At 40.3% G+C, this 16324-nt stretch overlaps 1 protein-coding gene across 1 annotated transcript in view; it reads left to right on the plus strand.

The window, feature by feature from the left end:
- Positions 2651 to 16324, plus strand: part of NLRP14 (NLR family pyrin domain containing 14) — a 34811-nt gene continuing 21137 nt past the window's right edge. Inside the window, exons 1-5 of the mRNA XM_005689731.3 lie at positions 2651 to 2996; positions 4021 to 4092; positions 8224 to 9820; positions 12157 to 12321; positions 14920 to 15087. Coding sequence (XP_005689788.2) covers positions 2705 to 2996; positions 4021 to 4092; positions 8224 to 9820; positions 12157 to 12321; positions 14920 to 15087 — 2294 coding nt within the window. The 5' untranslated portion in view covers positions 2651 to 2704. The remainder of the gene's footprint in view (positions 2997 to 4020; positions 4093 to 8223; positions 9821 to 12156; positions 12322 to 14919; positions 15088 to 16324) is intronic.

The raw sequence follows: 16324 nt of genomic DNA on the forward strand, positions 1-16324 counted from the left end.
AAAATTAAAAGGCAAGTGGTTCATAGTAGAAAGAAAATGAGCTTTGTAGCCTGATAAGTTCCTTGTCAACTCTGTAACCTGGACAAACTTATTAAGTTCTGAGTCCATGTATCTGTAAAATGTAGATAAAACCAAGCTTTGGGGACTAGAGAACATTTTCATAAACTATCTCTGTAGGTTCTCAAGAAATATGATAATTATTAATACATGCTGAGAGAATAACTTATTTTGAGCAAATATTCTTTAATTATCATAGGTGGTAAAAATTTCCATCAATAAATTTGCAAATTGAAATAGATCCTCTTAGGCCATGGGTTCCCATTTTAGTTCAGAACATTTTGGAATTTATGAATGCCTTCCCAGAAAAGGAGTCATACCAGATAATATCTGCTTTCCTTTTCCCAAAAGTATAAGCACAGGAAGATCACAAAACAGGAAAAAAAGAAAAATCCTTAAAGAACAACATAAAATCATTGGAAAGGAGGCCAAGGCATATTGTACTCTATCAGAGTTGTAGATATCATTCTGTAGAAACACAAGGGATTCAGAAGTTGCAAATCTTGGCTCAAAGGAGCACCTAGAAAGACAGGAGGAAGATGAAGCATGAGGTATTATAAGAGCCAAAGAGAAAGAACATCAAGAATTATGACACTGTTAAAATTGTAATACTATATATATGAGACCCTATAAATTAGGGGCATGTATTATCTTCTAATCCTTGCAGAGGTAGGTACTGTTATTTTTCCTACTTAAAAATATAAACATTGAATCCCCCAAATGCCTACCTATTGGGTTTTACAACAGTGATCATTGGTATGAGTTTTCCCAGTGAAACTGGGGTAGCAAAAGTTAGATTGCAAGGGACTGAGGAGGTATAATAGGTAAAGTATAGAAGACTGAGGATGTTTGAAGAGGAAGGAGATGTGGAGTAAAGGAAATATTTGTAAAAGACTAAGGTGGACTTGCGCATGTTTAAATGCTGGCGAGAAGGACCTCAAGGACAGGGAGAAGTTGAGGCTCGAGAAGGGAAGGGAGATTTTTGATGGACTAAGTCCCTTAATTCCTGATGCTGATGAGATTGAGCTCACAGGTGAAGGAATGAGCTGTAGAAAAGGAGCTAGCGCTCACATCTTTTGTTACAGGAAAAGAGGGAACAGATAAGCCCCCGTGCAGTGATAAGTGTACTTTTCTGGGCAGGAAGTTGAGGGTGTGGTATTCTAGATCACATTTTCCCTCACCTCCCATATTTTGTATGTTCTGGAGAAATTTTAGTGTTCCTTTGAACACTAAAACAACTCTGGGGAATGTGGAAGAAACATTCAAATTCCTCAAATTTACTCCTTTTTGCTTCTTTTAAAAAATTATTGTAGAACCTGTTTGGTTGGATTCTATCTATAATGTAGAGTATTTCTTCAGTGCCATTAAAGCAAACAAAAACAATCCTGAAACAGCTGATAACTCACCAATTGCTGTATGAGAAAGTCCTAATTTACGTTGTAATTTTGAGATAATTCACCTTCTGTTTAAGAAGTAAAATTTCCCTCTGTACATTTTTTTCTTCCCCCATTCATCTTTTCCAATCCCACTGGCAAGAGTAGCAGGTGGCATATGAAAGGCTGGAAAGGAGAGGAGGGCTTGAAGAAAGATCTAGGGTGAGTTCCAGGTGTATCACTTACTACCTCTGTCTCTTTAGGCAAATCACTGAAGAGGTAATGGGGAACTTGAACATAAGATTTAAATGATTAACTAGAGTTCCTGTGCTAAATGAGAAATTGAATAAGGCTCTTAAGATGGCTGATAAATAAGGAAAACACAGGGCTCAGAAGACTAAGATTTAATAGCATCTGAAGAACTGTCATGGGAGTGAGGGGATGAAACTGTTCAGTTAACTAGAAAGTATTAGTTTAGGAGTTTAAAAGATTCTACAGAGTTGGAGTAGTTGATAAATCTGAGTGAGAACATTGGAGTGAAGTGCTGGAGTGGAGTGAGGTCATGAGAGTTGAGGTCAGGGATGGGTGAGAATGCTGTTTTGGAAGGGCTTTACCTTTGAACTCATCTATAATAATTTTGGTATTGAATAGGTGTGAAAGGAGCTTGTGAGCTAGGGAACACAGATCACCAGGAGCTGGTATGTACGTATGACTAGAGCTGACATGACCAGACAAGAAAAAGGTGGCATATGCCCCTTGCATGCCATGCTTTAGGAGTAATGGTGGAGGCACAGTAATAACATTTCATAGTTTGAGGTGCATGCTGGGTGTTGGTAGGGGAGAGAGTGAATGAAGAAATTTGCCAGTACTTAGTAGGAGCCTGTTCTGAGCCAGGTGATACATGAACTCTACCTCATTTAATCCAGGCCATAGTTCTCTGAGATTGGTTCTGATGTCCTCGCTTTGCAGAAGAGTAATGAGAGATGGATTGCCTTCCTTGATTTCTTATAGCTCATAAGCATGGGGCTGGGAGCAACTCTGCAGAATGTGGAAGAAACACAATTAGAGAAATGCTTTTATGATAGAAAATATATTACAGTGGACAGGAGGTTAGTACAGAGCCTGAAACAGTGGGCTTCAATAAGTTTGTTGAATTAGTCTGTGTTTTTAGAGGTATTTCATTCTCTAATCTTACTTTTCCACAGGTCCCAGTTATCCCATGTTCTTTGGATTATCTTTCCCCACTGAAGCTTGAATATTAATCCATAGACAAGATGACGCATTTGTCGTCTTCCTCCTTCTTTTCTGATTTTGGGCTGCTATTGTATTTGGAAGAGCTAAACAAAGAGGAATTAATTAGATTCAAGTCATTTCTAAAGAATGAGACCCTGGAACCCGGGTCCTGCAGGATACCCTGGTCTGAAGTGAAGAAGGCCAAGCGGAAGGATTTGGCTGACTTGATGAGCAAGTATTATCCAGGAGAGCAAGCCTGGGAGGTGGCTCTCAGAATCTTTGGCAAGATGAACCTGAAGGAACTGTGTGAGAGAGCAAAAGCAGAGATCAACTGTGAGTGATGTTGGAGATATACCTGGGGGTGGGGAGAAGGGGGTGCTTCCTGGAGTCCATTGACTCTGTGAAAGGGACTTGGGAATGAAGTCCAGGCCATTCTTTGGTTCACAAGTTCCATGGAGGTCAGGTATATAATGGGAGTTTGTTAGATCATTTGAGGAGCACTAAAAGGCTGAAGAGTTTTGAGTACTGTTGTTCAGTATGGCTCCTTAGGATTTGCTATGCTGTCACTTCAGTTGTGTCCGACTCTGTGCAACCCCATGGACTGTAGCCTGCCAGGCTCCTTTGTCCATGGGGTTCTCCAGGCAAGAATTCTGGAGTGGGTTGCCATGCCCTTCTCTAGAGTATGGCTCCTTAATTGGCAGTAATTCATCCATCTACAGTATTGTAAAGTAAAAAATAAAAAATAAAGAGCACACACACACGAAAACAAAACTAAACATGAAAAAAAAACAACAAAAAACAGAATGATTAGAAAGAATTGCCCCATCTAGTGTTCCTTTGCCTAAACTACAAATAAAGTAATTAGGCTGGCCTACATTTTAAGAATGCTTAAATAAGACCTTAAATCTTGGCTGAAATATGAGGAATGGGCAAAAAAAAATATTAAGGGACATAAAAACTATTTTTTGTCATTCCTAGGTGTGAAATACTGTAGACATCTAAAATTCCTTACTCACATTTAATGCTTTACAGCTCCAAAATGTATATCCATTATTTCTTTTGAGCCTCACCACATCCTCATGAGGTCAGTACAGACAAGGAAACTTAGGCTTAGACTAGACCACGTGCCTCAGAGTTACAGGGTGGGAGGCATGGCAAGAAGTGTCCTGCCTCAGTGTTCACACCACATCACTTTCCTGTCAGCTAAGCTGGTGGAGTCTGCGGCTCTGTTGGCTCTAGGTTCTTAAATCCAGATGATCACAGAATTGGACCACGGAGGAAAATTCTGGCCCCTGTGTGGCCGTCAGCAAATAATTGTCTTTGATAAATCTCATGTTCCTTTTGGAACCTGTTGCAGGGACTGTCCAGACTATGAGACCAGAGGACACTGAGGCCGGAGAGGTACAGGGTGATCAGGAAGCAGTGCTGGGTAAGTAGCTGGGCTTTTTGTCCGATTTGGGAGGTTTGAGCTTTTGAAGCATAGTGGGGGAGGATTATCTCTCAGGGGACTTTTGTTCAACTCTTGCTAATTTCTTACGATATACTACCTGCTCAGTGATTATCACGGAGAAGGCAATGGCACCCCACTCCAGTACTGTTGCCTGGAAAATCCCATGGACGGAGAAGCCTGGTGGGCTGCAGTCCACTGGGTCGCTGAGGGTTGGACATGACTGAGCGACTTCACTTTCACTTTTCACTTTCATGCACTGGAGAAGGAAATGGCAACCCACTCCAGTGTTCTTGCCTGGAGAATCCTAGGGATGGGAGAGCCTGGTGGGCTGTCGTCTATGGGGTCGCACAGAGTCAGACATGACTGAAGTGACTTAGCAGCAGCAACAGTGATTATCATTCAGAAAGAATTGACAAAACCAGCTCTCTGGACAAAATCAGACATAGGACCATGTTAATTCAGAGTCTTTAGAAATGACCCTGTCACAGTTGATCATCTGATGAACAAAGGTATCTTAATATCTTGTTTTATGGACTGAAGAGTTCATAAGAGTTCGTAAGAGTTGGCAGGGACAGTTTGGCTTGTTGCATCTCCTCTCTTCTGTTCAAAATGATACTCTAATTGAGTTCCAGGATGGTGACCAACTAATCTACATAAAATGTAATTTCTAGGGCTGGGTTTTCTTAGTCCTAATTCAATACCATTTCCAGTCCCCCTGCTTTGTTTTGAATTCTATATTAGCTGAATCCCAGTTTCTATAAATTGAAGTATAATACAGAGAAAATTGGACCATGTGAGAAGCCTTTGTTCTTAACTCAGCTATGCTGCTTTTTAATGGGCTACATTATTTCATTCAAAAAATAATTAAGAGCCTACTTTGTTCTAAGAACTGATAAATAAAAATTTCCTATTGTGTTAAATGATTCTGAAGATAAGTTCCTGCTTGAGCCGTGATTTCTGATACAATATAAGGAAGTTTATTTTTGTGGTATAATGAGCTGTAAATTTAGGAAACCAAGATTCTACCTCCATAGAAATTCACTTTATAAAATTTGGAAGATAGATAAAGTGTTACAAAGAAAGTAGATTATCCTTCTAACCATGATTTTTAAAAAGTGCAGCAGTGTCTGAGATGTTATACCATAAAAAGGAGTATCTGACTTCTAATACCATACCTTCCCCTGAGGGAGAAATAAGGATAATTTAGTGGGATCTGAACTTTGTTAGATGTTTGTACTGAAGGCCTTAGTAGAACAAAGAAAAGAATGATATACTTTAAAAAATTAAAGTAATTCCAGCTTGAGATATGTGCTGTGAATGAAAAATATACTATGTTCTGAGAGCATATGTGGAGGCAGGAATCCCATTAGTATTTAGATTGTGATTGCATTAAATCTGTAGGTTGCCTTGGGTGATACGGTCATCTTCACTTTTTGGAGAGTTTTTATTCTAAATGGATATGAATTTTGTCAGATGCTTTTTTGGCATCTATTTAAATGATTGTATGATTTTTGTTATTTGTCTATGCAGTCTCACACTTATTGATTTGCAGATACTGAACTTTCCTTGGGGATAAATCCCATTTGATCATGGTGTATGATCCTTTTAATGTGTTGTTGAATTTGGATTGCTAGTGTTTTGTTGAGGGTTTTTACATCTATGTTCAATGGTGATATTGGCCTGTAATTTTCTGTGGGATCTTTGTCTGATTTTGGTATCAAGGTTATGGTGGCCTCATAGAATGAGTTTGGAAGTATTACTTCCTCTGAAATTTTTTGGAATTGTTTCAGAAGGGTAGATTTTAAGTCTTCTCTAAATGTCTGATAGAAGTCACCTGTGAAGCCATGGTCCTAGACCTTTGTTATGATCCACAGTTTCAATTTCAGTACTTGTCATTGGTCTGTTCATATTTTTTATTTATTCCTGGTTCAATCTTGGGAGATTGTATCTTTCTAAGAATTTGTCCATTTCTTCCAGGTTGTCCATTTTATTGGTATATACTTCCTTGTGGTAGCCTCTTCCTACCCTTTCTATTTCTGTGGTATCCCTTGTAATTTCTTTATTTCTAATTTTATCGATTTGAGCCTGCTCCCTTTTTTTCTTGGCGAGTCTGTCTAAATGTTTATCAATTTTGTGTATCTTTTCAAAGAACCAGCTCTTAGTTTCATTGATCTTTGCTATAGTCTTCTTTGTCTCTGTTTCATTTATTTCTGCTCTAATCTTTATGATTTATTTCCTTCTTCTATTTTTAGGTTTGTTTGTTCTTCTTTCTCTAGTTTTAGATTATTTGTGTTTATTTGTGATTTTTCTTGTTTCCTGAGGTAAGATTTTATTGCTATCAACTTCCCTCTGAGAACTGTTTTTGCTGTATCCCATAGGATTTGGATCATTGTAGTTTCATTTTCATTTACCTCTAGGTATTTTTTGATTTCCTCTTTGATTTTTTCTGTGATCCATTGGTTGTTTAGTAGCATATTGTCTAGCCTCCTTGTGTTTGTGTCTGTTTCTATGTATTAGGTAGGTCTGTCCTGCGAGGCCCAGCAGCACACTTCCCCCTGGTCAGCAGAGCCATGTGGTCTGGGGGTGGCCCCTGTGCAGGCCCCATGGGCCCTTCTGTTGTGACAGGGCTGGCTACTGTGGACACACTGGTAGGCATGGCTGGCCCCTGGTCCAGTTGGTTGCTAGGCCCTGCCTCGTGCAGAAGCTACTGACTGCTGGTGGAACTGATCTCAGAGGAGCTGGCTGCATGGCCTGGGGAGTCCTTGTCCTGGTGCTGTCCCACTGGTGAGGGGGGCTGGGTTGTGGCTGGCTTCAAGCCCAGGTTTGCCAGAGCTGATGTTGACCTGCTATTGGGAGGGGTTGGGGCATGTTGTGACTGGTTGCACGGTCTGGGATGACCTGGTGGTGGGTAGGACCAGATCACAAGTGCCTGGCTTTGGGAGTACAGGGGGGCCAGGACTGGCTGGTCTGTTGTTGGGTGGAGCCAGATCCTGATGTGACCAGCTGTGGAGCTCTGGGGGTTCCAGGGCTGGTGCTGACCCACTGATGGGCAGGTCCAGGTTTGGCTATGGCCTGGGGGTCCTACAGGTGGTAGATGAGACCAGATTCCAGGGCCATTGCTGGCCCGCTGGTGGCTGGGGCTGGATTCCGGGGAAGCTGACTGAGGAGCCTAAGATATCTTGGAGCTGGTGTTTCCCTGCTGGTAGGTAGGGCCCTAGGGACTAGTGCTGACTAGCTGGTGGACATGGCTGGGTCCTGTTGCTAATGAACTAAGGGAAGGATTCCAAAATGGCTCTTGCCAGCACCTGTGTTTTCCTGGTAAAATCAACTCCCAAAGTGGCTGTTGTCAGTGTTGTGAGGGTAAGTCCCGGGTGCCTTCTGCCTCCCTGGGAAGCTCTCCAAGATCAGCCACTTACTCAAGTTCCTTTCATGTTATTGCTTCTACTCTGGGTCTCAACATGTGAGATTTTGTGTGTGCCCTTAAAGAGCAGAGTCTGTGTTTCTCACAGCCATCCAGGCTTTCCTGAAAGTAAACCTTGCTGTCTTCAAAGCCAAATGTTCCATGGGCTCATCTTCCTAGGGCAGGACCCCAGGGCTGAGAAGCTCAGTGTGGGGCTCAACCCTCCTGCTCCTTGAGAAACATGTTTGCAACTCTTCATGCCCATTAATGTTTTATCTGTATAAAGCAGATTACTTTGATCTATAGTTCAGATCTGTCTTCAGATCCTGTCTGGCTGTTATTGTTAATTGTTGCCTATGTTCTCTTTTTATCTGGAAAATGGCTCTGTTCTCCATACATACCATTTTTTTTTTTTCTCTATAGAAGTACAAAGAAGAAAAAATACTTCTGGAATGAATCTAATTTTTATTTTCCATCATAGATTTCTGCATTGTCAATTCCTTTTTTCCCACAATTTATAATGTGCATTTTAAACCCACAGGAATATTTTTATTTTATTTACATTCTTTTCTCATCTAAACCAGCTGTGCTTTGATTTCAGCCTGTATCACTCCTAGTCTGGTCTAGTCCAATATTAACATTGCAAATCATAGAATTAATTTTGATCATGTGTATCTTTTTTTTTTCAATCTCCCTTCTAACTGACTTAGGTGATGGAGCAGAATACAGAATTCAAATAAGGGAAAAATTTCACATCATGTTAGATAAGAACCATTTGCTTGGGAAATCTGAAGATTTCTGTCATGAAATTGCTCAGGAAGGCCGAGAACTGTTGGAACATTTGTTTGAAGAAGATGTTGGAACCGAAGAGCAGCCACAGACAGTGGTCCTTCAAGGGGCTGCTGGAATAGGCAAAACAACGTTGGTGAGAATGATGATGTTAGATTGGGCACAGGGCAACCTCTACCAGCAGAAATTTACCTATGTCTTTTATCTCAATGCAAGAGAAATTAACCAGTTGAGAGAGAGAAGCTTTGTTCAGTTGCTGTCAAAGGACTGGCCCAGCACAGAAGGTCCCATTGAAAGGATTATGTCCCAGCCAAGTCGTCTCCTTTTTATTATTGATAGTTTTGATGAACTGAACTTTGCCTTTGAGGAGCCTGAGTTTGTGCTGTGTGCAGACTGGACCCAAGTGCATCCTGTGTCCTTCCTCATGAGTAGTTTGCTGAGAAAAGTGATGCTCCCTGAGTCGTCCTTGTTGGTGACTACAAAACTCACAGCTTGGAGGAAACTAAAGCCTTTGTTGAAGAATCAGCATTCTATACAGTTACTAGGTATGTCTGAGGATGCAAGACAGGAATATATTTACCAGTTTTTTGAAGACCAGAGTTGGGCCTTGCAAGTATTCAGTTCCCTAAGAAACAATGTGATGCTTTTTAACATGTGCAAAGTCCCTGCAGTATGCTGGATCGTTTGTAATTGTCTGGAGCAGCAACTGGAAAAGGGTGGTGATATCACGCTGACTTGCAAGACAACCACTTCTCTGTTTGCCTGCTGTATCTCCAGCTTGTTGACACAAGTAGATAAAAGCTTTCCTGGTCTACCCAGCCAAACCCAACTGAGGAGCCTGTGCCACTTGGCTGCCAAAGGAGTATGGACCATGACATACGTATTTTACAAGGAAAATCTCAGAAGACATGGGTTAGTGAAATCTGATGTTTCAATTTTCCTAGACACAAATATTCTTCAAAAGGACACAGTGTATGAAAACTGCTATGTGTTCACCCACCTACACATTCAGGAGTTTTTTGCAGCAATGTTCTATGTGTTGCAAGACAATTGGGACACCAGGGACGATTCCCTTCAGTCTTTTGAAAATTTGGAGCTGGTGCTTGAAAGCAGCAGTTATAAAGACCCCCATTTGCTACAGATGAAATACTTTTTGTTTGGCCTTTTGAATGAAGATAGAAGGAAACAACTGGAGGAAACTTTTAATTGTACAATGTCATTGGAGGTGAAATGGACGATACTTCAGTGGATGGAAATGCTGGGAAACAGTGAACAGCTTCCATCACACCTGGTTTTTCTAGAGTTGTTTGTCCATTTGTATGAGACTCAAGATGAAGTATTTGTAAGCCAGGCAATGAGATATTTCCAAAAGGTTGTCATTAATATTTGTGAGGAAATCCATTTGCTTTTGTCTTCATTCTGCCTGAAGCACTGCCAGTGTTTACGGACCATGAAGCTGATGGTAACTGAGGTATTTGAGAAGAAGATGTTAAACTCAAGCTTCCCACCTGAAACTTGGTAAGTGGATTAGGTCAGTTCCCTGGAAGTGCCCTGCAAGAGAGTGAAGGACGTAGGTGTTGTCAGAGGGAGGGGAGGAGTTGTTTAACTGAGGTCCCAGAGCCAGGATAATCTTTCAGAATTGTCCCACCTTGAGACAAGGAGGTCAGGCACTGAAATCCCCTATTGACCAGTCACAGCTACTGGTGAGGAATAGGCAAAAATGTGCCTGCAGTTGCTGTCTTGGCCTGAGGGTAATCCCCAGAGAAGCACTTGGCTGAGAGCTTCCAGCAACTAGGGAATGAGTGTTTCAGTTCTCAAGGAGGGAGGCAGCACAGTGCTAACTTCCATCCACTATAATATATTCTTTTTAAAAAAATAGAGACCAGGAATTTCTTGCTGAACTCAGAGTACATAGCTCATTTGTCTTGGCTGTTTCACTTTACTGACCTCATTCACCTTCCCTATTGCCTTGATATAGTTTGGCCTTTGCATGAAAGATTTAGCCCTTTAGCACCATAAATAGTGAGATAAGAAATAGTAGGTGCTGAAGGAATGTTTTGAAAGACTAAATGCACCTTCAGCATTTTATGCATATTATTTTACCCTCTCTCCTTTCTCAAGTTACTTTTTCTAACTCTCTTGAACTATGGTATCAGTTCCAGATTTAATTGATTAAGGGCTTGGGGCCTCCCTGGTGGCTCAGAGGGTAAAGCATCTACTTGCATTGCAGGAGACCTGGGTTCGATCCCTGGGTCAGGAAGATCCCCTGGAGAAGGAAATGGCAACCCACTCCAGTATTCTTGCCTGGAAAATCCCATGGACAGAGAATCCTGGTAGGCTACAGTCCATGGGGTCGCAAAGAGTCGGACACAACTGAGCGACTTCACTTCACTTCATGTGGCACACAGCTATATAATCACAGAATATTTAACATGTTATCCAAGCTAATGCTGGTCAAAACCATATCTCAATTTATTTTTAAGATTATAAAACTGAGATTCAGAGAAGTTCAGCGAGAAAGTTACAGTTATCAATTATTGATTCAAGCACAGATCAAATAATAGCTAACATTTGCTTAACACATACCCAATATCCCTCTAAATACCAGCTCATTTAGTCTCCAACAATCCTACGTAGATGCTGTTATTTCCATTTACTTATAAAAAACTGAGGTACCAAGAAGGAACATAACTTGATTGAGGTTACACATCTGATTATAGGTATTTGGTTTTCCAACTTTACCCAAGTTTCCTCATTGCCATTACATACAAATGTATTCCTCTTATAAGAACATGCATTTCATTTCTCTTGGAACTGTGGGAGTAGGAATTGTACGCTGGGATGCTATGACCTTTCCTGTCCTTTGGGAGTTGTGAGTAATCACCTGCAGTCGGTTTTCTTAATTCTGACTTCATAGTTCTACTTATAGAAGACATGATTGAACCCAGAATATTAGAATCTATTTTATGCCTAATAATAAGTATTAGGAAGGAATTCTGGCAACTGTATTGCTAGTCTTTTTGCTACTTTCCCCTCATCTATGTTATAGTGTTATCTGATTCTAGAGTTACCATTGTGAAAATAAGAGACCTAGAATCGCGTGTTTTTTTCAAAAGAGACATTATAGGTGACCTCAGCCTATTTTATGACATAGCTACATTGTAAACCTCACAAGAGCTGGATCTCTTGTTCACCATTTTATACATAGTATGCAGTAAGCACCTGAATGTCTGAATGAATGATTTACCACCTCAATCTCAAATTTAAGTTTTCTCAAATTTAAGACCCTGAGTGATGTAGAGACCACCCCCTCTGCAATGTCATTCATCCCAATTTAAGCAAGGCATGGGGGAACCAATATTTATTGAGTAGTGAAATGGATCACTATATTGCCATTTCAAATTACGTAGTTTTTACATAAGAATTATTTTGAATAAAGGCATCTGAGTTCCCCAAATTCCTTATTTGCCTAAAAGCAGAGCCTTCCAAAAGATCTCAGCTTTTGAAATTAGCTGTCATGAATCCCCTCCCCAGAGTAACTCTAATTTTGTCTTTGTGAAGGCAGCAGTTGACACCACACTCAGACATTATAATCACCATCATATCTTCAGGCTCTCCTCCAAGGGGCCCATTTACCTTACCAAAAAGCCATCTGTTTTCCTATAAGAGCCCTTTCTCCCTCTGCCTTTCCTCTAGTAATTGATGTATATAGACGCCAAATTCCAACCACTTCTTTGAGTTACTCATAACTGAGTAACAAAGGACACTTGTTTTCATTCAGTACCATCTTCTGAGAGTTGCCTGAGCTGAAACTGATTTGTTGGTCTTTTCTTTTTCTAATCATTTAGGCAAAGGGCTGGCAGTCGCATTTTTCATTGGTGGCAAGACCTCTGTTCTGTGCTTCATACAAATGAACACTTGAGAGAAGTGATCTTGTGTCACAGCAACCTTGATGAATTCGCAATGAAGATTTTTAATCAAGAACTAAGGCACCCAAACTGTAAACTACAAAAACTACTGTAAGTCTGGCATGAGAAAATGGAGTTATTCTACTCTCTTTCTTTATCCCACCTCCCACTCCTACTCATTAGGGAGAATTAGTAGTAAACAGAAATTAAAATCTACCGCATAAAATACTCTTAAGAACACCAACTATGGGAACGTCTGGAGTTGTGGGAGCATAAGTAACTTTTTCTGGGGAAAACTGCACAGAGCGTAGAAGTGGTTGACCTGGTTTTTGAGGCTTGATTAGGAATTTTCTAGATAAAGAGGAACATAGAACTAAGGCATTCTACTCAGGTCAACAAAGCGTTTTCAAAGATAAGTTCTGTGTTTTCCCCACTCAATACAATGCACAGATGTTAAGTGTTTAGTTCATTAGGTTTTGACAGTTGCATACACCTTTGTAACAAATACCCAAAACAAGATAGAGAATAATTCCCTCACCTCATAAAGTTTCCATGTAGTCTTTATTTATGTCTCTCACTCTGTCCTGTCCTAAAGGCAACCACCTTCTGACCTCTGTGACTGTACATTAGCTTTGTCTGTTCTTGGATCTCATTTAGATTGATTCCTGTGTTCATCTTATTTTGCTCAACAAAAGGTTTTTTGAAACTCTTGTTATTGCATGTTTCAATCATTCATTTCTTTTAATTACTGATTAGCATCCCCTTGTAATGATATACTCCAACTTGCTTACTTATTTTCTTGTTAATGGATCTCTGGATTATTTCCAGTTTATGGCTGTTATGAATAAGGCTTCTATGAATATTTTGTACCAACCTTTTTTATGACATGCTCTTATCTCTTGGGCTAATACCAGGGGATGGAATTGTTAGCTCATAGATGTATATGTAACTTTTTAAAAAATTCCCAACCAGTTCTTCAAAGTGGTTTTACCATTTTATAATCGTGCCTGCATCGTATATACATTTCAGCTACTCCTCATCCTTGCCAACATTTGCTATTTCCTTTTCAAAATTTTTATATCTTCATTTTATTTTAGATACCCTACCACTTTTTAACATTTGCTTGTTCACATTTCTCTCTCTCATCTGTCGGCTCCACCAGGAGCTGGAACCGGTCCTATTTTTCTCTGTATTCAATGCCTATCCACGTGCCCAATGCCTGATTGGTGCTCAGTAATATGTGGTGAATGCTGAACAAATAATTGAGACTTGTTGTTTCCATTAGCACTGGAGATGAATGTTCTTTTTTCGGGAAACAGGCTTCCCTTTAAATATTTCCCTTAGAATCTCAAGTAAGTAGATGAAGTCTGGTCTTGCATATATTTATAAATGTTGACATTTGCCCATATGTGATGATGAAGTAGTTAAGTCCTTTTCACTTACCTGCCTTCATCTCGCCCACAGTGACCGTTCACTGGATGCCACCAACTCAGATCTCAACAACAGCTAATACTGGGGCTTCCCAGTTGGCGCCAGTGGTAAAGAACCTGCCTACCAATGCAGGAGATATAAGAGACATGGGTTTGATCCCTGGGTTGGGAAGATCCCCTAGAGGAGGGCATGGCAACCCATTCCAGTGTTCTTGCCTGGAGAATCCCATGGACAGAGGAGCCTGCTGGGCTACAGTCCAAGGGGGTAGCAAAGAGTTAGACACAACAGAGGCAACGCAGCATGCAGTGTCTTCTCTGGGGTTAAATGGCTCCCTCTTTTAGAACGTGAGAATCTTTTATGGGGGATAACACCATGAAGACGGCTCTCAGTCTTTCTTACCTCAGTGTCACCTTACTTACTCAAATCCATTTTCCCTGATGAGGGGATTGTACTTTCAACTTACGTTTAGTGAGTCCATTAGGCACCTTTACTATATGATGATACCTAGCACTCTAAATGGGTATAAAGCTTTATTCTTTTGGTGTGCTTGGCTGGATGAGGGGTGAGGGTGAAGGGTGAGTGATCTGCAAAAGTGAAGGGAGATGATATCACAGAGGTTTCTGAATGGTTAGAAGTATGACTATACTGGGCATTTGGGGCCAGCAGTGGCACTGGAGGACCCAGTCTTAAGTCTCTGACAAAGTTAGAAGATGGAAATTTAAAAATTGGCCGATTTAACTTACTTCAAATTTTGCTTTCTGCTGTCTCTCTCTCTCTACCTAACAAAGCCCATGAGATGACAGGAAATATTTTGAAAAAATGTGTTTTGCTAATTATGCATATCAAATAGTTGATATTAACTGTGAACTCACGTTGGCTTATTTAAAGGATTAATGTTGTGAATTAATGTTGTAATACAGTATTTGGAATAGCCCCAATAATATTTGGTCATCGTTCCTGAGACTGAAGAGTTAAAAAAAAAAAACCCTCTTCTGCTTTCCTTATGTTGTACCTTCTTTTCCTTCAAGGTTGAAAAAAAAATTGAGAGAATTGGTTGTCAGGATACAATGGACATCTAAGTCATAACCCAGTTTTTTTCCTAGGCAGCATGCTGAATCCTGAGTGTATGATCTTGACCTGGAATATAAGAAACCTAGTGTCAGATAAGAGATGGTAGAAATAGATAGTGTCTAAGAGCTGGGCTTGAAAAGAAAAGGATGTTGTAATCAGGGACAGAGATGATGATGTAATCTCTCCTGTGTACTTTTTCTTCTGAAGGTTGAGATTTACTTCTTTCCCTGACATTTGTCAGGGTATCTCTGGTTCTTTGACCCACAATCAGAATCTGATACATCTTGACCTGAAAGGGAGTGATATAGGGGATGATGGAGTGAAGTCATTATGTGAAGCCTTGAAACACCCAGACTGTAAACTACAGAATCTAAGGTAAATCATGATTTGTGTGTGTGTGTGTTTATAACTGAGACTTTTGTCTGTCCAAATAGACTCTTACAGCCTGGACTTGCTATTCTTTGGGCTAACTTAAATTTACTTTCCTGATACGAAATAGCAGGGATTAGTAGATTCAGGCGTCTTTCCTCTAGACAGGACCTACAACTCCTCCCACCTCCCCTACTGATGAACTCCATTGTATAATTCTCTGTGTCTCCATCTTCTAAGTCTGGGGGAAAAAATGGGAGCAGACCCAGAATTTGTAAGTTTTTCATATTTAAATGCAGGCATACTCACTGTATCTTTGAACTCTCACAGAAAAGAATGCACCAACAGTGGGTGGGGTGTGCAATGCTGTGGTGGCTAAATTTTTTTAACTTCATTTTGGATAATGAATCCCCTTACCTTATAATTGCAACACAGTGACCAGGTCAGAAAGTTGAGGAAGATCAGTGCAGCAGCTGTCAAGGTACTTGCTAGCTTTCACACACTACTGACAGGCCTGACTTTCTTTACAAAAGTGAGAAGGTTAGCAATCATACTTGGTCTCCACATTGTGTAACAGATTTCAAGAAAGATCTTATTTTCCAAGGAAAGGCACTTAAATCAACTTCTCACAAAAGAAAAACAACCAAAAAAGAAAAACAAAAAAATCATTACAGTAAGTTTTACCTTAGAAGTTTTTTAAATCCTTAGGTTCAGTTCAGGGGAGCAAGACTGAACCTTGATACATGAAGGGCCAAGGTAAGGCTTTATTTGTAGGGAGCAAATTATAATCTCTATGTGGACAAAAACAAGTGAAATCTGAAACAAGACCTTCTTTTTGACAGTAGGCAAAAATATCATTGGGATTTTTTAAAGTCTCACCAGTTTTTACGGGATGAAATTCACAGGATATCTGCAAAGTTTTTGGTTAATTCTTGATCATGTGTAGAGTTCAGTTGTCAGCAGGCCAGCCTAGGGTATTGGTTTTACCAACTACAAGGACATTTTAGGTCACGAAATTTCTCCTGTATCCAAGCATAAAACGTATTAGCAGCAAAGGGTTGTTAAATAGAGGGAAAGAGGTTTTCTTGTAGTGGGAGCCATGGGTCCAAGAAAAATGCCTTGGCACTTGACAGGTCAGCAGGAGTGATAAGATTCCTTTCATCAGCTGAGATCTGAATAAGGCATTCCACTGATGAACCTTGATGTAGGCCCAATTACTAGACTTTCAAATAGGAAACCATTT

This window comes from Capra hircus, chromosome 15 (genome assembly GCF_001704415.2).
Source record: "Capra hircus breed San Clemente chromosome 15, ASM170441v1, whole genome shotgun sequence".
Taxonomy (NCBI): domain Eukaryota; kingdom Metazoa; phylum Chordata; class Mammalia; order Artiodactyla; family Bovidae; genus Capra; species Capra hircus.